This window comes from Carcharhinus amblyrhynchos, unplaced genomic scaffold (genome assembly GCF_965287045.1).
Source record: "Carcharhinus amblyrhynchos unplaced genomic scaffold, sCarAmb.v2.hapA scaffold_45, whole genome shotgun sequence".
NCBI lineage: Eukaryota > Metazoa > Chordata > Chondrichthyes > Carcharhiniformes > Carcharhinidae > Carcharhinus > Carcharhinus amblyrhynchos.
The window spans coordinates 1,747,810-1,773,464 of NW_027649786.1; the positions used below are offsets into that span (position 1 = coordinate 1,747,810).

General features: G+C 47.5%; 2 protein-coding genes across 2 annotated transcripts in view; both read right to left on the reverse strand.

The window, feature by feature from the left end:
- The window catches only part of LOC145337237 (butyrophilin subfamily 3 member A1-like), a 360,163-nt gene that overhangs the window by 219,877 nt on the left and 114,631 nt on the right, over positions 1-25,655 (reverse strand). The gene's annotated exons all lie outside the window — the stretch shown is intronic.
- On the reverse strand, positions 755-22,763 carry LOC145337270 (zinc-binding protein A33-like). The gene is made up of 6 exons (XM_080182059.1): positions 22,342-22,763; positions 19,827-19,922; positions 8,426-8,659; positions 4,307-4,329; positions 4,098-4,213; positions 755-1,323 (listed from the first exon to the last, which is right to left on the reverse strand). The coding sequence occupies exons 1-6, from the start codon at positions 22,714-22,716 to the stop codon at positions 755-757; spliced, it is 1,413 nt and encodes a 470-aa protein (XP_080038185.1). The 5' UTR covers positions 22,717-22,763.

Genomic DNA, 25,655 nt, shown 5'->3' on the forward strand with positions numbered 1-25,655 from the left:
AGAGATGGAGAATGAGGGCTTTCCCCCTACCCCACCCCCCCAACCGAGTGACCCAGTGTGTGGCACCTTCCCCTCTCCCACCCAGTGACCCAGTGTGTGGCACCTTCCCCTCTCCCACCCAGTGATCCAGTATGTTGGGGGCCTCCCCTCTCGCATCCAGTGTCCCAGTGCATGGGGCCTTCCCCTCCCCCACCCAGTGACCCAGTGTGTGGGGCCTTCCCCTCCCCCACCCAGTGACCCAGTGTGTGGGGCCTTCTCCTCCCCCACCCAGTGACCCAGTGTGTGGGGCCTTCCCCTCCCCCACCCAGTGACCCAGTGTGTGGGGCCTTCCCCTCCCCCACCCAGTGACCCAGTGTGTGGGGCCTTCCCCTCCCCCACCCAGTGACCCAGTGTGTGGGGTCTTTTTAATCGATTCCTCGATCAGGCCGAGCAGGTCCTGGGGGATATCAGCCCGTGTCCGGGTGGGCTCAGCCTCATCGACCTCGCCCGTCCCAGCCTCCAGTGTGTCCGACTTGGTGACGAGTGACTGGATTATATCGAGTGGATCCTCCGGCCCTCCCTCAGGCAGGGGTCCTCACACATCCCCGGGAGGTACAGGCCGGACCGGAGGGATCCGTCTCACCCTCCCGAGGAATGGACGGCCCCCGCTGACAGTGTGTGATAATGGGAGGGGGGCAGGATCTGCGAAGGACCCCAACCCCTCTTCCACAAAGGAACAAACCCCACCCCCACCCTCACCGACATGAAACTGTCTTTATTTGGATGAAGGGTTAAAACCCTCATCCTCCTGGATTGTTACTGTCCGGGGACAGATTTTCAGGGGTTCTGTGTTTTTACCCCCATCAGTGTTCCATAAATAGAAATGAGGATAGAGTTTCTCAGTGAATGTACCAGTGAAAGTGTAGATATGGGACTTGTTATCCGAGTTATAAAAGGACACCTTCCCTCCCTCATAATCCAGACAGACTCGAATCTTTCTCGGATTCACACTCAGATCTAAACGTTTAGCACAAGCCCAGTATTCATTCCCCTCTGTCAGTGCCATTGTCCAGTATCCGTTATCTGGATCCAGGGTGATTTCTCCCTTCCTATTGATGGATTCCTTGGCCACACCCACATCCCAGTCAGTCTTGTTTCCCACCTCCACCTCCCAGGAATGTTTTCCTGATGTGAATCCCTCTGATCCCAGGACACAGGCACAGGAATCAAATCTCTCCGGATTGTCGGGGAGTTGCTGCCGTTTCCCGGTGTATCTCACGGTGCTCAGGTCCTCAGACAGGAGAAGTTTAGGATGGGCTGTATTAGGGTCGAAGGTGACTGGAGCTGGGAACAGATGGACACGGATAAAATGTTAGTCAGACTCACTGTAACTTTCACAGCCGGTTAGTGATTGGGAAAATCAGCAATGATCCAGAATTAGAAATTCATCCCCCGGGGAAGAGTTTAAACAGCGCACAGGGGAAAGGGGAAGACACTGCCCGGGGGGAAGGTTTTACCCGGACATCACACCCTGCAGTGAGGCTGAGGAAACCCCGTTACAGAGAGAGAAATGGAGACGGGCTGGGGGGCGGGGTCAGTCTGGGGGCGGGGCCAGGGTGAGGGGCGAGGCTACTCGGGGGCGGAAACAGGCTGGGGGCAGGGCCTGAGTGGGGGGCGTGGCATGGGTGAGGGCGGGTCAATGCTGGGGGTGGGGCCGGAGGGAGCCTGGGGGCGGGTCAGGCTGGGGGAGGGGTCAGATTGGGGGCGGGGCCAGACCCGAGAAGAACTGAATGAGGGATCTGTCAAAACGATGGAAGAGAAACAGAGAGAGAGACAGAGCGACAGGCAGAGAGAGGGGGGCTCGTCTGCTGGTGACACGAATGTGACCCCTGAAGGTGCCTCCCCTCCTGTGTCCTGATGCGACCCGGAGGGACCTGCCATCCTGTCCAATGGCTGCAAGAGAGAGAAAGCTGGACTGGGAGAACAGGGACATGAAACACAGAGAGAGACAGACAGAGAGAGACAGAGACAGAGAGAGAGAGAGAGACGGAGTGAAGGCAACATCAGGTTGTTACAGAAACAAGCAGCCACACTTGGACCGTGCTGAATACAAGAGACGGATTAAAGAGCGAGAGAGTCAAGTCAATGGTGGTTTAGTCTGTGCCGTGTCCCCGGGGCTGGTTGGAGAAGTGAGTGTTCCTCAGTTTGAGGGATAGTGAGTTAGAAACCGGACAGTCCGGCAGCCCCTGTTAGAAGCCCCTGTTCCACCAAAACCTGTGGCTCCCCTTGTACAGCGGAGGGAAACTCCAGTCACTGATGACGGGGCCCCACCGAGGGGGCAGCGAGAGGGGAAGCGCTTTAAACCCGGGGAAAAGCAGATCATCCCGACCTGTTTCAATTGTGGGGGAAGTGGACAGTTTGTCCGAGAGTGGAGGAAACCAATGAAGGGCCAGAGTCAGGGGACTCGGAGTCAAGAGACACCCGAGACAAACACCCCGAGTTTCCAGAAATCCCACAGATGAATGAAATGGTGTCAGCACGAAAACACTCCCCAGGGTCAGGTCCATGTGGCCCAGGGAGAGGGTGTCCCGGGAAATTCAGCAGGAAGGGACTGTACCCAGCCTGAGTATCCTTGTCCACTCAGGTATGATGAGTGTGATAGACAATGTGTAGATATTATGGTGGAGGGAGAGAAAGGTAGTAGAGACTTGAGTGTCCAACACGGGAGTAGATTCACCCTCTCCTCTGATCTACAGGAGGATCCATTATATTGGGAAGATTTACAGCTGATACAGGGGCTGGAGCGATATCCAAACCCTTAGGTTTTAGGGTGGGACCCCCTCCAGACAAAGTGGACATGGGTTTTAGTGAGATGGCGGCCATTGGGGGGCTGGATCGGCGATCAGAGGCCGGGTCCGGTCATCGGGAGGCCAACAGATACCGGGTCTGACCATCAGGTGACCGGGGGAGGTGAGGGGGGGATGCGCTTGTCAACCAATCTCCCGGCAGACTGAGAAATCAGTGCATGTGCACTCGCCCCACCAACGGAAATCCCTTGACTCTGTGATACACTCAGTGCCGAAAATTCATTCAACTAAACTCGCCCAAAAAACAGATGGGAAAATCCCCCGTATTCCCACCTGTTGGGAGCTTAGTATTTGGGGAAAATCATCCCGCCCCCGTGTCCCAGCCGCAAAACCAACAGACTTTCCTTAAGGTCGTGGAGAAAGAGCTGGAAAAGGCAGTAGCCTCTCTAGTGGAACAGGGAGTATTGGGACTGAGATGACAAATGTGAAAAGGCTTTCATTAAACTGAAAATGGACTTGCAGACTGGCCCAGCTCTGGGAGCTGTGGACCCCGACAAGGACTTTTATCTGGAAGCTGCAGCCACTGACATCAGTTTCAGTGAAGTCCTTCTGCAGGAAACAAACAGTCACTTGTGAGCGGGAACCGATGTGAGCAGAGTCCCAGCAGACCTGGAAAAGGGATTTTCCACCTGTGAGGGACATCTGTTAGTGAGCTGTTGGACAGTGAAACATTTTACTGTTTTCACCCACACCCAGTCTCTTACATTACTGACCCACCACAATCCAATCCAACTATTGTTAGACACGAAAATCACAGAAGAAACAGGATCTAGTGTCAGAATAACCAGCTGGACTTTATTACTAAGTGGGAAACACATTAAGGTAAACAGAATGGATGGCCCTAAACTCACAGCTCATCTCAACTATCCGGGAGAAGCCCATAGTTGTACCGTACAGGGTGTTTGGGAAACTGGGGGAGGATTCAGGGCAGGAATCCACCCTGAGGGATGAGATATTTATGTTGACGGCTCCAGTTTTGTGGAAGAAGGAAAAAGAAAAACAGAATGCTGGATTAATGATCCACAAAGGGAGGTTGAATGGACAATATCCCTTCCCAATACTGTGTGTTCAGCAGGTGGAGCTGGTCACTGTGACTCTCTGATCTGTCAATTCTGTATTTTAACTGAAAATTGACTGAAGTAAAATCTAATCCGTTACAAATACAATTGTATATTTATTTTAAAAAGACCAGTCCTTTCTACTAATGATAGAGAGCTGTTTAATAGCTGGTGTCAGGAAGCTCACACCCACCTGTATTAATCACTGTCAGCATCTTTTTCCACACTCTGTACTGCAGTGAGCAAATGTACTTCCCCACATTTATTAAAGGGTAAACCTTCTGTGGTTTTGGGAGAGTTCGCTTCACTCTGAAACAGGAGATAAAGGTCAGTGTTGGATCATTCCAGACTGGGGGAGAAATATGTTAGAAATAAAAATCACATCAAGGGTGTAAATTTTACCTTTTCTGTATATCCGGAAATTTCTGTGGAACAAGAACAATTATTACTGTTTATGTTTGGAGAACATTTTATCACAAAAAGTAAAGTAAGAGACTGGATTCCACAGAAAAGTACATTTTACATATAGAAAGTTATGGGACTGCCTCTTCCTGTCCTCACTGGACCGTGAGTTACTCCACAATATTACAAATGAGTCGATCTTCCTGCTCAACATGACTCACAGAGTGGGATTTTCCAGCTGCACTCACCCCTCATCCAGAAAATCCCACCCGAGGTCAACGGACTTGTGCATGATTCGCTCCCGACCCACTACAATTCCCATGGTGCGCAGGATGTGAACCTTTCCCCTGCAGAGTTACAATCCAATTGTAAAATCCTAATCACTATCCAATAACTGGAATTAATTGATTGTTTAAAGAGATTCACTTTAATGTTTTCATTTTATAGTTTGTATGTGTCCTGGTCACAAATGTTTTTGTGAATCTTTCCCAGTGTTATCCAATAGAAATCACTGACTATCCGAGAAAGACGGGTAAAGCTCCAAAGTTAGTTTTACGTTCAGCCTTGGGGCTCATCAAACTTGTGAACTAGCTAGATGGACTCAGAATTGGCTTGGCCATAGAAGACAGAGGATAGCGGTGTTTTTCTGAATGGAGGTCTGTAACTGGTATGTTCCGCAGGGATCAGTGATGGGACCTCTGTTGTTTGTAATATATATAAATGACTTGGAAGAAAACATAGTTGGTCTGATTAGCAAGTTTGTGGATGATACTAAGTTTGCTGGAGTTGTGGATAGTGATGAAGATTGTCAGAGAGTACAGCAGGATACAGATAGGCTGGACAATTGGGTGGAGAAATGGCAGATGGAATTTAATCCAGACAAATGTGAAGTGATGCATCTTGGTAGATCCAATTCAGGTGAGAGCTATAAAATAAATTCCAGAACAATCAGGAGCATAGACACACAGAGAGGTTTGGGTGTGCAGGCCCACAGATCCCTAAAAGTGTCAGCAAAGATGCAAAAGGTGGTGAAGAAAGCATATGGCATGCTTACCTTCATTGGCCGGGGCATCGAGTATCAAAGTTGGCAAATTATGTTAGTTATATTAAACGTTGGTTCACCCAGATTTGTAATATGTGTCCAATTCTGGTCACCACACAACCAGGAAGATGTGGAGGCTTTGGAGACAGAAAAGGTTTACCAGGATGTTTCCTGGTATGGAGGGTATTAGCTATGAGGAGAGATTGAATAAAGTGGGATTGTTCTCCCTGGAAAGACGGAGGCTGAGGGACGACATGAATGAGGTTTATAAAATTATGAGGGGCATAGATAAGGTGAATGTTTGGAAGCTTTTTCCCAGGACACAAATGACAATTATGAGGGGCACAAGTTCAAGATAAGAGGGGAAAGGTTCAGTGGAGACGTGCGGGGGAAGGGTTTTTTACACAGAGGACAGTCTTGGCCTGGAATGCACTGCCAAGGGTGTTGATTGAGGCAGATACATTTGCGACATTTAAAACTCATCTGGATTGACACATAAACAGACAGGGAATAGAGAGATACAGGCAGTTGGTCTAGATAGGACGTGATTGGTGCAGGTTTGGAGGGCCGAAGGGCCTGTTCCTGTACTGTACTGTTCCTCGTTTTTTGTTCAGATAGAGTGTCAGAGCACTTAGTGTAAGCTGGAAAGCTGAAGCATACAGAATGAATCCTAATGTCAGCTCCACTTGCTGTGAGTCGCACTGAGCTCAAGGAGCAACCAGCTGAGTGGGAACTCCATTGTCACAGGGAGCGGCTTTCAGCTGAGATGTTAAACTGAGCTCTCTGCTGTCTGTTCAGGTGAAGGTAAAAGGTCATAAGACTGGAGCAGGAGAAGGTCTTTGACAGAATATTGCACACCTACATGATGTATGTGCTCTCCAAAATGGGGTTTGGGAGAGAATCTGAATCCAACTGCTCTACACAAACACCAGTAGTGCAGTTTCAGTTAATGGGTGAGAATCAGAAAGCTTTCCAATTAAATCTGTAGTCAGGCAGGGCTGCCCCTCTCTCCTGTTTGTGTGTTGTATAGAATCATTTGCTGAGTCCACCAGGAAGAATTCAAATATAAGAGCAGTGACAATCCCAGTCAGCAGAGGCTCTGTGCTTGGATGATGTTGCCATCTTTTACTCGGATCCACTGTTGATGCACAAACATCAACATCTGCAACCAGTTCAAACAGGCCTTGGAAGCCATGGTAAATCGTGGGAAGAGTGAGGCCATGTTCTTTGGGAACTGGGTGGATCAACAATTAGTCTCCTTTACTGTCAAACCAGGCAGCCTGAGGATGCTGGAAATATGGTTTGGAGGGATCAGGGCATGCATTAGAATCTGGAGAGAGCGAGTAGCTATAATGAACCAAAACCTGGGTATATGGGAATGATGCTCCCTCTCCATTGCAGGCAAGAAGCTGGTCATCAGGTGTGAGGTACTCTCCTTATTGCTGTACATGGCACAGGTCAGACTCGTTCCCCACTCCTGTGTGTGGCAATCACGCAAGCCATTTTCTGCTGCATTTGGGGGTCAAAAATGGACCATGTTTGTAGTGATATACAAACCTCTAGATAAAGGGGAGAAAAGCATGCCAAACATTGTCCTAATCCTGATGGCCTCCTTTGTGTCTGGCTGCATGAAGCTGTGCGTAGATCCTCGGTATGCAAACATTAGGTGTCTCTACGTACTGAGGTTCTATCTGTCCTCAGTATTGTAAAGAATGGGTCTGGCCACATTGCTGCAGAATATTCCAAGTATTTAGACCGTGCCATACCACCTTCCTTCATGGAAACGTTTATGTGGAGAAACATCTTTGATGATAAACCCATCTGGCAGTGGTCAGCGTGCCTAGAGGCCCTGAAGGGAAAGGAGATGGTGGATCCTGTTGGGATGGTTCCCTGAGCAGACTGTTAAGGTCATGTGGCAGAACACCTCATCACCAGAAATTTCTAGCAAGTACCAAAACCTAACTTGGCTGGTAGTGAGAAAGGCCCTCCCGTCAGATCCTTCCTATAGGCGTGAGTCTCACCCTATCTGCATATTGCCCTTGAAGAGACTGTTGTCCACCCCCTTGTGAAATGAGCCTTTGCAAAGAAGGTGTGGAGAGAGATGAGGTGGTTTTGTCAAGATTCATCATGAGCAGCTCCGTGATGCGGGACTCTGTGCTCTACGGGCTGTTCCCAGGGATACACTCCAATATAATCATCAGCTGCTGCTGGAGAATCATCAACTCAGTGAAAGACACTCTTTGGTCTGCCCGAAACTTGTTGGCCTTCCAGTGCAAGAAACTGCAGACTGGCACATTCCAAAACTCAGGACAACGTGCTGAGGGACGCACTGAAGCTTGGGGCAGCTGCTGCAGAATCCCACTGGGGAAGGTCACTGTCTAAGACCTTTCAACCAAAGTAAAGTGAGGGGAGCAGAACCCCCTTGGACCGAATGAGTCACTGAATGTATACGGTAAATATTATCCTTACCACAATTGTATTCATGCAACTCAGGGTGCAACTTGATCTCTGTAGATAATCTTTCAATACCTTTGCACCATCTGCAAGGGCCATTTTGAAATGTCCATAATGTTTCTTTGTGTTGAAGCAGCTCAAAGTTTAACAGAATGTAGATAAAGAAGCTGAATAATTGCACTTTGTGTGATGGTCATTTTGAAATGTTTGGAGTGTTCTTTCAGATATTATGAATAAAGTATATTTTTGCAATCATAAAGCAAAGCCTGGCAGGATCCTGGATTGTTGTTCCCAGTCTCAGACCAACTGCTGTACTGGAAATGTACACTCAGGGGAGAATGGTCTGACCATTCTGAGGGTTTCTCACTTTGTATGAAGCTGATTTTCTTCATTGTTTAATTTGATGAAACTATCCCTCCATAATATTACACTAAACAAGCTCCAGATTTAGTTATTTCCATGTTAAAGACAGCCATTAGTGATCTTAGTGTGAGACAGAGAAATCCAAATGTCACAGGTGATTGGGGTAATTTTGGTCAGTGAGTTTTATTTTCTAGATTTTGATGACACAACCTGCTCATTCTTCAAGACAGTGAAGCAGAGAAAAATAAAGAAAGAGTTACCGTTAAAAACTTGATGTTGTCCTGTTCACTCAGCTCTTGTTCAATATTCTGAACAGTGACTGAAAGCGATGAGATTTCCTCCGTTATCTTCTCAATCCTCTCCTTCATCTCCTGACTCTTTTTCTCTTTCTCCAGTTTCAGATCTTCCAACACAATCCTCTCTTCCTCACAGAGAAACTGGTGAAGTTTTTCAAATTCAGCTTTAATCTGTTTCTCTGTCTTTATGCTTTGGTCCTTTAGAAAATATCAGTGAGATTGAAAAATCAAATGAGGATGTTTAAAAGGTTGTTCAGCCTGAGCAGTTCTGTCCATATCAGAATATTAGAGAGAAAAACTTCCCAATCCTGTTAATTTCCAATCTTGTTAATTTCCAATCCTGATAATTTGACAAAGAACAATGAAAATTACAGCACAGGAACAGGTCCTTTGGCCCTCCAAGCCTGCACCGACCGTGCTGCCCAAGTGAACTAAAACCCCCTACCCTTGCAGGGACCATATCCCTCCATTCCCATACTATTCATGTATTTATCAAGATGCCCCTTCAAATTCCACTGCTTCCACTACCTCCCCTGGCAACGAGTTCCAGGCACTCACCACCCTCTATATAAAAAACTTGCCTCGTACACTCCTTTAAACCTTGTCCCTCGCACCTTCAACCTATGCCCGCCAGTAATTGATTCTTCGACCCTCGGAAAAAGCTGCTGACTAACCATTCTGTCCATGCCTGTCATAATGTTGTAGACTTCTATCAGGTCTCCCTGATGATCTGGAGGAGGGAACCGAGTGTAGGGTGTCGAAATTTGCTGACAACACCAAGATTGGTGGAACGGCAAATTGCGCGGAGGGTGTGGAGAGTCTGCAGAAGGATCTAGATAGGCTGGGCGAATGGGCCAGGAAATGGCAAATGGAATTTAATGTTGGCAAGTGCGAGGTGGTCCACTTTGGTAGGAATAATGGTAGGAAGGATTATTACTTACGTGGCGAAAAACTGCAGCAGGCGACGGTGCAGAGGGACCTCGGGGTCCTTGTGCATGAGTCGCAAAAACCCAGCCTGCAGGTGCAGCAGGTGGTCAGGAAGGCGAATGGGATGCTGGCCTTCATAGCGAGGGGGATTGAATATAAAAGTAGGGAGGTCTTGCTGCAGCTGTATAGGGCATTGGTGAGGCCGCAGCTGGAGTACTGTGTGCAGTTTTGGGCGCCACACTTACGCAAGGATATTTTGGCCTTGGAGGGAGTGCAGAGGAGGTTTACTAGGCTGATACCGGAGTTGAGGGGGTTGAGCTATGAGGAGAGGCTGAATAAACTAGGCTTGTACTCGTTAGAGTTTAGAAGAATGAGGGGAGATCTCATTGAGACATATAAGATGATGAATGGGATGGATAGGAGAGAGGTGGAGAGACTCTTCCCGCTCAGAAAGGACAGTAGGACTAGGGGGCATAGCCTCAAGATAAAGGGGGGGCGGTTTAGAACGGAGTTGAGGAGGAACTTCTTCACTCAAAGGGTGGTGAATCTCTGGAATTCTCTGCCCGTTGAAGTGGTGGAGGCTGCCTCGTTAAAAATTTTTAAGACGCGGGTTGATGAGTTTTTGATAAGCGAGGGGATTAAGGGTTATGGGGAGAGGGCGGGAATGTGGAACTGAGCCACGACAGATCAGCCATGATCTTATTGAATGGCGGGGCAGGCTCGAAGGGCTAGATGGCCTACTCCTGCTCCTATTTCTTATGTTCTCCCCTCAACCTCCGTCGCTCCAGTGAGAGCAAACCAAGTTTCTCCATAGCTAATTCTTGTAGCTAATGCTCTACATACCATCCTGGTAAATTTTTTCTGTACCCTCTCCAAAACCTTCACATCCTTCTGGTAGTGTGCCGACCAGATCTGAACACTATATTCCAAGGGCACTGCAGCCTATTGTGTTGACAGTCCGGCCTTCGCAGGGCAGGTTCACTAAGATTCTGTAAAGCTGCAACATGACTTGCCAATTATTAAACTCAGTGCTCCGGCTGATGAAGGTAAGCATGCCGTATGCCTTCTTGACTACCTTCTCTACCTGCATTGTCACTTTCAGTGACTTGTGTACCTGCACACCCAGATCCCTGTGCCTATCAGTACTCTTAAGGAATCTGCCATTTACTGTATATTTCCCGTCTGTATTGGACCTTCCAAATGCATTACCTCACATTTGTCCGGATTAAACTCCATCTGCCATCTCTCCGTTCAAGTGTCCAACCAATCTATATTTTGCTGTATCCTCTGACAGTCTCCATCGCTATCCACAATTCCACCAACCTTTGTGTCACCCACAAACTTATTAGTCAAACCAGTTATATTTTCCTCCAAATCATTTATATATATATTACAAACAGCAAAGGTCCCAACACTGATCCCTGAGGAACTCCACTTGTCACAGCCTTCCATTCAGAAACACACCCTTCCACTGCTACCCTCTGTCTTCTATGACCAAGCCAGTTGGGCTGTTTATCTGATTTATTTTATATAAAGAATATTATTCCTTAATGTAGTGACATATAGTTAATCGATTAGATTTTTAGACAAATGATTACCAGATGATCACTTATTCAAGAGAGGGAGCTTTAATTGGGGGCTCGAGTTGCTGATTTCTCTGTTTGCTTTAGTAGGGACTATTTTTTGATTTAAAGCCTAGGTTTTCAATTCTTTCTCAAATAAAAACACCTTTTGTATGGCCTGATGTTACTCTCAGGGTGCACCCGAAGTCAGTGTGGGTGGGAGCAGATGTGAAACTGTTCCTGTTGTTAATGTGAGATTACACTGGGTGACCAATTCAGGCCTGGCCAGAGTGTAACGCGTCTGCTAGTTGGGCTAACACTGTGCGCAGGTGTGAATGTGTCGGGCACTGGGTCCAATGAGGAACGGGCAGGAGGTTTAATTCTGAGGAGACAATTCCCTGAAGACTGGCTGGCGTTGTGGGGGAAGCTGAGTGAGGTTTATTTAACAGTTATAAATAGCTGTGTACAGTCACTCCATCAGCACCAGGAGGGCAGGGAAAGCGTGTGGGCAAGTTGGGTGGGCTACCTGCCCCCTGTTTCACCAATGCGTGCCTGGATGTACTAGTGCAGGATGTCAGTGCCAAGTGGCACATTTGGATGCTCAGGGAAAGAAAGTGCCCCACCTGACAAAGAAGGCCTGGTCGGAGGCTACCACCCAGGTCAGTGGGCACCAGGTTGTGGTGCTGTACCTAGCTGCTGTGCCGCAAAAGGTTCAATAATATTCTGTGGTTGATAAGAGTTAGTGCAGAGATGGCATGGACCTGTGTAGAGGTGTAGTTAGGTGTTCATTCTCCTCAGTGCTCAGGGGTCTGAGTATGTGTATCAACTGCACTGAAACCTGCCCTGCTAAGGCTGGACTGTCAGCACAATAGGCTGTGGTGCTTTGCAGGCGAAGGTGTGCCAGTGTTTAATGGTCTGCCAATTGCCAATGTGAGGGAGGGGACATTGTGAATGAACCTTAAGAAAGATGGAACTCTCCCCTGTCAGGAGAAGACAAGTCACAAAGCTGCAGAGTGCCGCTGAGCCAGTGGGGGAATCCCCAATCTGCTGGTCCTCACTCGGAGTGAGAGAAATGTTCTCGAGTTGAATTTCCACCAGCCAGCTCATTCCTCCAGTCCTGGTGAGATCTGGGATGAAGGTAAGAGTGCAGGTCCCAGATGTGTGTGCCATAGGAACATGTCATGGGACCCTCATTAGAAAGTGAGCTGCCCCAGCCAGAGTGGCCTCTGAAGCTCCAATACAGACAGTGCAACATCACTCCAGTGTCTCAACAGGCAGCCTTGCATGTCTAGTGACGTTGATGATGGAATTGACTGATGTGGCTTCTTTCCACAGATGAGCCAACTGCACCAGCCGCAGTCCACCCCAAGCACCTCCCCCTAAGCGCCAAGGGAACATTGCTCCGGCGCCTGTGTCACACTGTACCTCAGAGCCAGGCATCAGTTCAGATACTCACATGTTGGTGGGTGTTAGGTCATCACCTTTACAGGTGGTGCACAGTGGTGAGGGTCCAGCACACCCACATGAGGAGGTGGAAGAGTCAAAGTGATCCCAGGATGCCGACATTGGGAGCACTGCTGAAGACCAGGACCATGCTGAGTCCGGGGCAGATGATGAGCCTCTGAAGCTGCATATCCAGCGGGATGCGTGGGCAGAAAGGGCAGAGATCCACGAGGATCTGAATGCCATGGTCTCCATCATTGAGGAATCCGTGTGGAACCTGAGCACTGTGTTAACCCTGAGCACTGAGTGCACAGCCTCCTCAATTGACAGAGTGACAACTGGAGAGACAGCTTAACGGACACCCTCAGGAATTCCAGGCCAAGTGTTTGAACCTGCAAACCAGCGCACTGACTGCGACCTCAGGAGATCACTGCCAGTGTGAGTGATGGATGAGGAACCAAGTGTCTCTGCTAAGTGCTGTCCATCACTGATGAGCAGAGAGGTCCAAATGCAATTCACGCTGCTGACTGAGCTTCCTGTTGTTTCTATGGTTCCTCAGGGTTAGGCAAGGCGAGTTACTGGTCAAATTTTTCAAAGTGTGTCCATAGGTCTAAGGGTAGTCAAATAAATGGCAGGGTCCATGGGGAGACGTGTCAGCTGTGTAAGGCGCAATATGTGGGAGTTCCTGGAGACACAGCATCTCCGGAGAGTCCACATCTGCACCAAATGTCTGGAGTTGCAGCGTTTGAGGGCCCGGGTTAGGCAACTGGAGTTGAGGCTGGAGGATTTATTTTTAGTGAGGGAAAATGAGGCACTAATGAATAGGAACCAGATTCAAGAGGGGATCCCAGAGCCAAGGAGGGGGGATGGGTGGGTTACAGTTAGGAAGGGGAAAAAGAAGAGGAGTAATGTTCCAAAGTCTACCCCAGGGGTAGTCTCTCAAGATAGCAGGGGTAAGGCACCAACTGAGGTGGAAAGGGCACAAGGGGAAGAGGAAAATGCCTCAGAAGGAAGGAAGGGGGCTGGATGTGAGGTAGTGGTGGGGGACGGGACGGTTAGAGGAATTGATAGGCGGTTCTGTGGGCAAAAGCGGGACTCCAGGATGGTGGTCTGCCTCCCTGGAGCAGGGGTACAGGATGTGTTGGAGAGGGTAGAGGGAATGTTGAAGTGCCAAGGGACCCAGGCGGATGTAATTATACATGTAGGAGAGAAGGATATAGGAAGGAAGAGTAGGGGGGAAATACGTATGCAGTTCAGGGAGTTGGGAGCCAGGCTGAAGTGTAGGGCCTCCAGGGTGGCGATCTCTGGGCTGTTGCCAGTGCCCAGCAATAGCAGGGATAAGAATAATGAGATCCTGCAGCTGAATGCGTGGCTGAGGGATTGGTGCAGGACTGAGGGTTTTAGTTTTGTTAAGAACATAAGAACATAAGAAATAGGAGCAGGAGTAGGCCAACTAGCCCTTCGAGCCTGCCCCGCCATTCAATAAGATCATGGCTGATCTGTCGTGGCTCAGTTCCACATTCCCGCCCTCTCCCCATAACCCTTAATCCCCTCTCTTATCAAAAACCCATCAACCCGCGTCTTAAAAATATTTAGCGAGGTAGCCTCCACCACTTCAACGGGCAGAGAATTCCAGAGATTTGTTGACCATTGGGAAGTCTTTGCAAAGGAAGGGCACTTGTATAAGAGGGATAGGGAACACTTAAATGGGAAGGGGACACATATTTTAGCTGGGAGGTTGGCTGGAGTGTTTAGGCAGGGTTTAAACTAGTATGGAGGGGGGGTGGGGAGGAGAGAGACAGCTCAGGCACTGGGAGTGGGAGTGAGTTGGAGGTCAGGGTAAGTCTAGATGATAGGAAAATCCCCCAGGAGAAGAAGGATCCGAGAGGGCCTGAGGGTCTTAGGTGCATCTGTTTTAATGCGAGGAGTGTGACGGGAAAGTCGGATGAACTTAGGGCCTTGATGTTCGCGAGGAATTTAGATGTGGTGGCAGTGACAGAGACATGGTTAAAGGAGGAGCAGGACTGGCAGCTAAATATTCCAGGGTATAAGTGTTTTAGGTGTGATAGAGGGAGGTTGAAAAGAGGAGGGGGAGTGGCACTCTTAGTTAGGGAGCAGATCACAGTGGTGCAGAGGGAGGATAACATGGAGGGGCTGGAAATTGAGTCTCTGTGGGTGGAGTTGAGGAATAGGAAGGGGGCCATGACTATGCTAGGAGTGTACTATAGGCCACCCGATAGCCCACAGGCAGTGGAAGAGGGTATATGTAGGGACATTTTGGATAAGTGTAGGAAGAACAGGGTTGTTGTAGTGGGAGATTTTAATCTCCCTGGGGTGGATTGGAAGGTGCCTAGAGCTGGGGGGTCTGATGGGGAGGAATTCGTAAGATGTGTATTGGAAGGATCCTTGCAACAGTATGTAGATAGCCCGACTAGAGAGGGGGCGATACTGGATTTAGTTCTGGGAAATGAGCCGGGTCAGGTGGTTGAGGTTGCGGTAGGCGAACATGTGGCTAATAGTGACCACAACTCCGTCTACTTTAGGATACGGATGGAAAAAGACGAGAGCTGTCCTAAGGGGAGGGTGCTAAATTGGGGGAAGGCTAGATACAGCCGGATTAGGCAGGAGCTTAGGGATACAGACTGGGATAGGCTGTTGGAAGGCAAGACCAGGTTAGGCATGTGGGAGTCTTTCAAGGGAAAACTGCAAAGGGTGCAGGAAAGGCATGTGCCAGTTAGGAGAAAGGATGGGAAAGGTAGGATTAGGGAACGATGGATTACTAGAGATATAGAAGACCTGGTTAGGAAGAAACGAGAGGCATATGTCAGGTCTAAGCAGCTGGGAACGGAGAGAGCGTTGGAGGAATACAGAGAGAGAAGGAGGGATCTCAAACGGGGAGTTAGGAGAGCAAAGAGGGGGCATGAGATGGCTTTGGCAGGTAGGGTTAAGGAGAATCCAAAGGCATTTTACTCCTATCTTAAGAACAAAAGGGTGGCTAGGGGTAAAATCGGTCCTCTCAGGGACAAACGTGGGGAATTGTGCTTAGAGGCAGAGGGAATGGGGGAGATCCTGAATGAATACTTTGCGTCGGTATTCACGAAGGAGAGGGGCTTGATGTCTAGTACGGTCATTGAGGGAGCAGTAGACCAATTGAAAGATCTATCGATTACGAGGGAAGAAGTGTTAGGGCTTTTAGATGGCATTAAAACCGATAAATCTCCGGGGCCCGATTGCATTTATCCTAGGCTGCTTAGAGAGGCGCGGGATGAGATTGCTGGGCCTCTGACGCGAATCTTTGTCTCTTCTTTGGACACAGGTGAGGTCCCAGAGGACTGGAGGATAGTGAACGTGGTACCATTGTTTAAAAAGGGTAGGAGGGATAGCCCGGGTAACTATAGGCCGGTGAGCTTGATGTCAGTGGTAGGTAAGTTGATGGAGAGGACTCTTAGGGATAGGATTTATGTGCACTTAGAGCGTTGCGATCTGATTAAGGATTCGCAGCATGGCTTTGTTAAGGGGAAGGCTTGCCTTACAAATCTGGTAGAATTCTTTGAGAAGGTGACAAAAACGGTCGACAAAGGACGAGCTGTTGATGTCGTCTATATGGATTTCAGTAGAGCTTTTGACAAAGTCCCTCATGGTAGGTTGGTACAGAAGATTAAAGCTCATGGGACATGTGGTCAGGTATCCAGATGGGTAGAGAACTGGCTTGCAAAGAGGAGTCAGAGAGTAGTAGTGGAGGGGTCTTTTTCTAGCTGGAGGTCTGTCACTAGTGGTGTGCCGCAGGGCTCAGTACTGGGACCTCTTCTCTTTGTAGTGTATATAAATGATTTGGAAGAGGGAGTAGGTGGTGTGATCAGCAGATTTGCTGATGACACCAAGATGGCTGGATTGGCGGGCAGTGAGGAGCAGTGTCTGGCAATACAGCGGGATATTGATAGGCTAGTTGATTGGGCAGATACATGGCAAATGGAGTTTAATCCGGATAAATGTGAGGTGATGCATTTTGGCCGGAATAATGTAGGGGGGAGTTATATGGTAAAGGGTAAGCCTGTAAGGAGTATAGAATCGCAGCGAGACCTGGGGTTGCAAGTGCACAAGTCTTTGAAGGTGGCAGTGCAAGTGGAGAGTGTGGTGAAGAAAGCCTATGGTATGTTAGCCTTTATAGGAAGGGCTATAGAATATAAGAGCTAGAGTCTAATGTTGCAGTTGTACAGAACGTTGGTTAGGCCGCATTTGGAGTACTGCGTCCAGTTCTGGTCGCCTTACTACCGGAAGGATGTGGAGACTCTGGAGAGAGTGTAGAGGAGGTTTACCAGGATGTTGCCTGGTATGGAAGGACTGGGGTATGAGGAAAGATTGAAGAAATTGGGGTTCTTTTCCCTTGAAAGACGCCGACTGAGGGCGGATCTAATAGAGGTATATAAGATTATGAAGGGTATAGATAGAGTAAACAGAGGTAAGCTATTTCCTATGATAGAGACACGTAGGACAAGGGGCCATGGACTTAAGGTGAGGGGGGAAAGGTACAACACAGATATTAGAGGGAGGTTTTTCACACAGAGGGTAGTGGGGTATGGAATGCTCTGCCAAGTAAGGTGGTGGAGGCAAACACGCTAGAGTCATTTAAGAGTAACTTGGACAGGCACATGACTGGGTTGGAGATGGGTGGATATAGGAGATTGTTTTAAATAAGGGTCATTAGCATTGGGGCGTCCCTAGTAATGTAAATGGGTATGGTATGATAATGTTTTTTCTCTTTTCATTCACAGGTTTTAAGTCGGTCCACCTCGTGTCCAACGAGGGACATACACGCGATGGGTCGTACTGGGGCTGCTCTTGGTTGTTCGAGATTGGCCTCGTGCTTCATGTCGTTAGTGTGTGCCTAAACTGGACAAGATACTGGGCAAGACGACAGCTCAGTGACTATCGCTGATTGCTGTGCAGACACATGGATTTGGGCCGGTGTCTGTGGGAGTTTGCGCATTCTCCCCGTGCTTGCGTGGGTTTTCTCTGGGTGCTCCGGTTTCCTCCCGCACCCCAAAGATGTGCTATTAGGCTGATTGGCAGGAATAAATTGTCCCTAAATCAGTTTCCCTCAATCTGGATGGCCATAAAACAATAGACAGGGGTCGTAGGTGGAGAGGGTGACTGGTGGTGTTGAGATGGCGGCGCGGGCTCGTTGGGCCGAAGGGCCCGTTTCCCGGGCTGATTTTGTTCTTCGTTCTCACAGGGCATTCCGAACGAGGGCAGCAGCTTCTCCACTCTTTGCCGTGATGAAGCCACAGTTCCTGCGGAATGGCCAGCCATGGGGCTGGATTCTCCCTCCCAGCCGGAGACAACTCAGGCTCCACCAGTCAGAGGACTACCACCAACGGCCACCTGGAGAGCAAAGTCAGCAGGCTGCCTCCAATGTCACTGCCAGAGAGGGGAGAAGGGGAAAGTCATGGTGAGGGGTGCACTAAGACACAGCACCCAGAGGCGTCAATCTAAGGCACCTTCAGCACAATAGGGACATGTCATGGGTGACATTATTTGTCATTTTGAAGTGTGTGTTAGGGATGGCAAATGTATACGTTCTTTTCCTGTTAATCTAAGCTAATGTAAGCATTTTCTTTACTGTAATGGGCTGAGGTGTTTTGAACAGTCGCCAGATGCTGCATGGGCTTGTAACTGTATAGTGTTTGCAATCCTTTGGATCAGTCAAAGTATCAGAAGCGCATCTTGAGCAATCCACTGGACCTCTGCACCACCACTCTCGAGGATGCATAAGTCCCTATCCCTGGAGAGGCGTAACCTCCAATGTCATGGACCTCAGACATTATTACAGGTTGGTGCTCTGCTTGTATACTCGAACCAATGAGTAATGGTGTCTGAGGCATCCCCACCCGCCTTGGTCTCCCTGCTGAGCCCCACCACCAACTCAGCCTGTGCCTCTCAATGGTCTCTGGCTGGGATCCTGCCTGCACTCGCCTTGCCTCCTCTCCCTCCTGTTCCTCTGTTCCTCTTCAGAGGAGATCACACCAGCTGAATACATTCTCCCCATTAGAGCAGATACAGAGGGATCACTTGCTCCAATCCTTATGGAAATTTTCTTGTGATGATGCAGTCCCGAAATGCTGAAAGGGCACGCTAATAAAAGCTAAAGAATTACTGAGAAACTCAGGAACAACTCTGTACTCACACAACAATGAGCTCACAATGAGAGAAAGTGTTGCTGCTCTGTGGGCCGCATACGATTTTTACACGTGCGTGGTGATGTCGGGAAATCGTACTCAATGTCGTTTCATGAAATTTTATTCTCGAACCAGGTCAGATACACATCCAAGCATAAAATTCTGGCCCATTTCCAGACTATCAATCCTTTCTTCATTTGAAAGACCCTTATCAGGTCCCCATCTCCCCCCCCATTCCCCATAATCTTTTTCAGAGAAAAGAGCCACAGCCAGTTCAATCTTTCCAATTTAAACTCTTTTAAATTTTAAAGTTTATTTGTTAGTGTCACAAGTCAGCTTACATTAACATTGCAATGCAGTTACTCTGAAAATCCCCGAGTTGCCACACTCCGGCACCTTTTCGGGTACACTGAGGGTACATCTAGTCAGCACATCTTTCGAACTGTGGAGGAAATGGGAGCACCCAGAGGAAACCCATGCAGAAAGGATATTATTAAACTAGAAAGTGTGCAGAAAAGATTTACTAGGATGCTACCGGGACTTGATGGTTTGAGTTATAAGGAGAGGCTGGATAGACTGGGACATTTTTCTCTGGAGCGTAGGAGGCTGAGGGGTGATCTTATAGAGGTCTATAAAATAATGAGGGGCGCAGATCAGCTAGATAGTCAATATCTTTTCCCAAAGGTAGGGGAGTCTAAAACTAGAGGGCATAGGTTTAGGGTGAGAGGGAAGAGGTACAAAAGTGTTTAGAGGGGCAATTTTTTCACAAAGAGGGTGGTGAGTGTCTGGAAGAAGCTGCCTGAGGTAGTAGTAGAGGCAGATACAATTTTATCTTTTAAAAAACATTTAGATAATTACAAGGGTACGATGGATACAGAGGGATACAGGCCAAATGCGGACAATTGGGATTAGCTGAGGGGTTTTAAAAAAAAAGGGCGGCATGGACAAGTTGGGCCGAAGGGCCTGTTTCCACGCTGTAAATCTCTATGAATCTATGACTCGATGACACGGGGAGAACGTGCAGACTCTGCACAGTCAGTGACCCAAACCACGAATCGAATCCAGGTCCCTAGTGCTCTGAGACAGCAGTGCTAACCTCTGTGTCACCGTGCCACCCACATAGTTCCAGGATCAACCTTGTGAATATTTTATACACCATCTCCACTCTCTCTTTATATCTATAATATGAACCCAGAATCCTGCATCTTGTAATTCTGTAAGTGTATAGAATGGAAAGTAAAATAAAATCAGAAATACCTGAATGTGGGTTAATGTTTTCTCGTAATCACTTTTTACAGTGCAGCATTCCTCCTTCTTGTCCTGGACTGGCTTCAGTGAGTTTCGCAGTTCTTCCTAAACAAAAACATCAGTTAATTTGTACAGTTTTCAGAAATACACACCCAAAAATTAAATAACATTTGGTTAAAATTAAAATTCTCTGAGCTCTCAGGTTTTTATGAGGCTTCAGTTTCTTCACGTGCAGCAGTTTGATGTAAACTTTCAGTTTGCTGTCTGTGTAAAACTGGTGTTTGGGATCAGTCCCCAGATTTAGGCACCACCTGACTTTCTAAACATTGAAATTAGGAGTATCAAAGAATAATATGTTGCTCAAGGTATGAAGTTCAACCATGCTTTGATTTTTATGTTTTAAACTGATTTAAAATAGTATTCTGATTTAAACTGAAACTGATTTAAAATAGTATTAAGTCACAGGTAGATAGATTTCTGATCGATAAGGGAATTAAGGATTATGGGGAGCAGGCAGGTAAGTGGAACTGATCCACTTCAGATCAGCCATGACCTTATTGAGTGGCGGGGCAGGCTCAAAGGGCTAGATGGCCTACTCCTGCTCCTATTTCTTATGTTCTTATGTAGTATTCAGAAATTATCTCGACTGTTAATGTGTTCATTCAACTGTTCAGCCCATTGCCTTTCTGTTTCTGCCTCTTACTAATAAACAACTCTGATGTCGACATCATAAAGTCAATAAGTGATTACCACAGAAGTTCTGTTTTTTGTAATAAAATGTTAACTTCGTGAGTTGGTCATATCTCAAAAAGTGTGACACATTCAGCAATAGTTACCATACCAGGCAGTTTGATCTATTTTGGGTTGCTTCTGAAATAGAGCAAATCAACTGGTTTTACAAGGCAGGCTTTCTTCGTGGATGCAGCTTGCTGTTGGCTGAGTTCTCAAAACATCTACAGTTGGATAAGTTGGATGCTTCTGATATAGTTTTTTTTTATTTTCAATCTTCCCGGATCTGAACTAGCCTCTTAAAGTAAAGTTTATTTGTTAGTCACAAGTTGGTTTACATTAACACTGCAATGAAGTTACTGTAAAATTCCCCTAGTCGCCACACTTTGGCGCCTGTTCAGGCCAATGCTCCTAACCAGTCTTTCAGACTGTGGGAGGAAACCAGATCCCCCGGAGGAAGCCCACTCAGGGAGAACATGTAAACTCCACACAGACAATGACCCAAGCCGGGAATCGAACCAGTGTCCCTGGTGCTGTGAAGCATCAGTGCTAACCACTGTGCCACCATTCTTCAGAAGTGAAACTTAATTACCTTCATTTCGTGAGTTTCCATTTTAGAATGTAAATGCAAAGTCTCCTCCTTTGAAATGCTAATACATCTTCAGACCCTTTATGTTCGATTTCACATTGTTACCAGCTTGCCCTCGGAAAGCATCTGTTTGACCTGTTGCTAGTCTCATCAAAAGTACGAGCACTAGCTGCATTAACCTATCCAAACCGCCCCTGACTTTAAGCAGTCCAATAGTTTTTTAAAACATATAACCAGTCAAAAATATTCCAATTTACTGGATGTACCTGATATTTTCATGTGATCATTATTTTTCTCTAGCAGCTTGTATATTTCTTGCCTTTTGAATATCTCTGAATCTGCTCTATTATTGACAGTACTGCCCTCACTTGACTAGGCCTCAAACTCTGCAATTTCCTCCTTAAAACTCTGTCTTTCTTCTTCGGAGACATTCCAGAGAAACTACCTCTGTGACCAAAGTTTTGACCATCTGTCGTAAGATCCCCTTATCTCATAGAATCATAAAATCCCTATGATGCAGAGGGAAGCCATTTGACCCATCAGCCTGCACCGACACTCTGACAGAGCATCTTCCCCAGCCTCTATCCCCGTAACCTCACGTATTAACCCCGCTAATCCCCCTAACATATAGATCTTGGGGACACTAAGTGGCAATTTAGCATGGCCAACCAACCTAACCTGCACATCTTTGGAATGTGGGAGGAAACCGAAGCATCAGAGAAAACCCACACAGACATGGAGAGAATGCGCAAACTCCACACAGTCCCTCAAGAACTGACCCTGGTTCCCGGCAGTGCGAGGCAGCAGTGTAACCACTGTGTGCCGCCGTGCCACCCCAATTTGGGAGGCAGGAGATTTCCCAGTGCACTGGGAGATCGGGGACCTTGTATAACGGCACGCCAAGATCTCTACAGCTGGCTTTATCTGCGAGCTCAGGCTCCATCTCCTCCCCGGTACTGGCAAGAACTGCATTCTGGCTCTTTTTTTGCACTAAGTGCCATAAGATTGCAACTGGCAGCTCGCTGAAAACAACCATCATGGTTCTCTCTCATTTCTTGCCTGTAACTTTGAATTCTTTTGTAAACTTGCATCCTGAGGAATTTAATAATAAATATTGAGAGATACTCAAACCCAAATCTATGACTGTTCCCTGTTGAGGATTCTGTTATCTGTTTCTGTGTTTTATTTTACACAGGATCTCCTCACCTTAAACTCTTCAGCAGCTTCTCCCACTGGCAGCATCTCGTGGTTTTGATGATTTTTTGAAGTCTGACAAATGACACAGATGGGCTGATTGTCAGTTTTACAAAATAATTTCAGCTTCTCCTGGTGATGGCTGCATTCCTGCTGAATTTTATCACCTTTGTCACTTTTTACAAACAGTTCCACCATGTTGGAGAGAGTGCGGTTGGGTCTCAGATCCCTGGAGGAAGTTTCCTTTCTACAGATGGGGCAGGAGGCAGTGACAGCTTTCTCCCAGTACTGGGTTATACAGGATCGACAGAAGCTGTGATCACAGTCCATTAAAACAGGATCTTTATACAGATCGTGGCAAACAGCACAGGAAAGTTCATCTTCCATCTCGACAGACTGATCACCTTGTCTCTGCTCTGAGTAAAATGGTGATCAATGTTCAGTGAAATACTTTCAGTTTCATTTCCTGATTTCAGCAGTAATATTATTATAAACCACACCCAGAAAAGGGTGAGGAAAATACGTAACAGAAATCAGATAAACCCAAGTTAGTCACAAATTTTGTTCGGGAATCTGCCACCCTGACAGGCCGGCTCTTGTAAAAATGTAGATTTTTATTACCATAATTGTCGATCTCATGTAAAAGTCAGCCTACAACATCGAGCCAAAAAATTCAAACTCTATTTCTACTTGATGACACAGGCTGACTCTCTCTCTCACTGACCCCCCTCACTCGCTGACCCCCCTCACTCACTGACTCTCCCTCACTCTCTGAATCTCCCTCACTCACTGACTCTCCCTCACTCACTGACTCTCACTCACTGACCTCCCTCACCCGCTGACCCCCCTCACTCACTGACCTCCCTCACCCGCTGACCCCCCTCACCCGCTGACCCCCCTCACTCACTGACTCCCTCTCTCACTGACTCTCTCTTACTCCCTCACTCGCTCCCTCTCACTCTCTGAATCTCCCTCACTCGCTGACTCTCTCTCTCACTGACTCTCTCTTACTCCCTCACTCGCTCTCTCTCACTCACTGACTCTCCCTCACTCGCTGACTCCCTCTCACTCGCTGACTCTCCCTCACTCTCTGAATCTCCCTCACTCACTGACTCTCCCTCACTCGCTGACTCCCTCTCACTCACTGACTCTCCCTCACTCACTGACTCTCTCTCACTCTGACTCTCCCTCGCTCACTGACTCTCCCTCACTCGCTGACTCTCCCTTACTCCCTCTCACTCTCCCTCACTCACTGACTCTCTCACTCACTGACTCTCCCTCACTTGCTCTCTCTCACTCACTGACTCTCCCTCACTCTCTGACTCTCTCTCACTCACTGACTCTCCCTCACTCGCTGACTCTCTCTCTCACTGACTCTCCCTCACTCCCTGAATCTCCCTCACTCTCTGAATCTCCCTCACTCGCTGACTCTCTCTCTCACTGACTCTCCCTTACTCCCTCACTCACTCTCCCTCACTCTCTGACTCCCTCTCACTCGCTGACTCTCCATTACTCCCTCTCACTCTCTCTCACTCACTGACTCTTCCTCACTCGCTGACTCCCTCACTCGCTCTCTCTCCCTCACTCGCTCTCTCTCACTCGCTGACTCTCCCTTACTCCCTCACTCACTCTCTCTCACTCACTGACTCTCTCATTTGCTGACTCTCGCCCTCTCACAATCCTTGCACTCACTGCTTCCCTATCCTGACCCTCCCAATCGTGGCTTCCTTTCCAAACCCCTCCACTCTGAGCGAGGGCTGAGTGGAAGATGGGCAATAGGGAGTAAATGGGTGAAAGGAAAACAAGCTGGAGAGTCAGGCAGGGAAGCAGCGACTGGGACAGAATCTCAGGGAACGGAACAGGCTGCTCCAAAATGGCACCAATCAGGTCACCCAGGCTCCGTCACCCCGGCCCATAAACCACGGGAAAATGAAAGACTCAAAGGGCATTTTCATACCCTGTTAGTGCATGGTTTTTAACCCCTTTGTGGCCTTCCATGACCACAGAGTCGGGGTGGAGGTGGGGGTGTGGAGGGGAGGGGGGGGAATGGGGGGGAGATGGAGGGGGATGTGGTGTGGAGGGGTTGTGAGGGTGGTGGGGGCAATGTGGAGGAGTGGTGATTCAGTGCAACATCAGCCTTGTAAAGTAACCGTAATTTGAATTTTAAAGTTTCAAAATTTTAAACTTTCTTAAAGTTCAAATGTTAAGTTTTGGATCTTTGCTCCAGTGGGTTATTCCTGCCCCGTTCAAATGGGACACTTCATTGTTTAGATTTCTCAAAAGAGGAATAAATAGATACAGACTGAAACTGTCACTGTTGGGTTTGGAGGCACATGATTTTAATGTGTAATTCTGTGAATAAATGCAGATAAAAGTGTGTAAAGATTGGCTCCAGTTCTATCCTCTTTGGAGGAGAACGACAGTGAATCCTCCACACAAGAAGCTTTGGTTGGACAGAGTCTCACCCGGAATCACTGATTGGTTCAAAGGGGATGTTTCACTTTGATATTATTTATCTAGCCTACATTTCCATTCCATTCCCAATCTTTTATCGCTGTTCTGTCTTTCTACTGTCACTGAGCCTGGGCTGATTTTAGAATAAACTCGGACAAAATGGTTTGAAATGTTAAGACTGGTCTAAGACTCTGGATCTTTAAATGTACTTCAAAGTCATTTCCAAATCTGGGTGCACAATCTTAAACTGAAATTAATAAATTCAATCTGTCACATTTTACTGTGTTATGATCTCAAAGTGTCAATTTTTATTTGATTTAACCAGGCCAGGATTCTAATAAATACAAACATGAGCATTGCTGAATAAAGAGACATGCTGTCAAAACATTAAAAATCTTTACTTAGACTGTTGGAAGGTGCGAAGTGATGTTCCACATGGATGAAGGCTGGGACGACAGTTGTTAATAATTTGAATCAATGATGAGGAGTTAGGAAGCTGAAAATCAGAATTTGAGGATGAAATTTGAATTGGAAATGCAGTTAATAGAGAGGAAAGAATCATCTGAGAATCATCTGAGACATTGTCCTGAATTATGCAGCCAGAGACTGTTCTGTTTGGTTCACCGTCACTTCCTCCTTTGATCGATTTGTTGCTGTTTGTTGTCAGAAGGAGAAATGAAAATATTGAACTAAGGAAACTGCAGCTGTGGTTCCAGCAACAACCAGTATTCTGCTGTGTCTGAGAAACATTCCCATCTAATTTGCTATTGAAACCAGAGGGATAATCGACAATGTACCATTTCTCTGCCAAGTAAAAGCAATCGATTTTACTGAGCCCGTGTGGGTGAGATTTAACTGGCTTGATACGATAT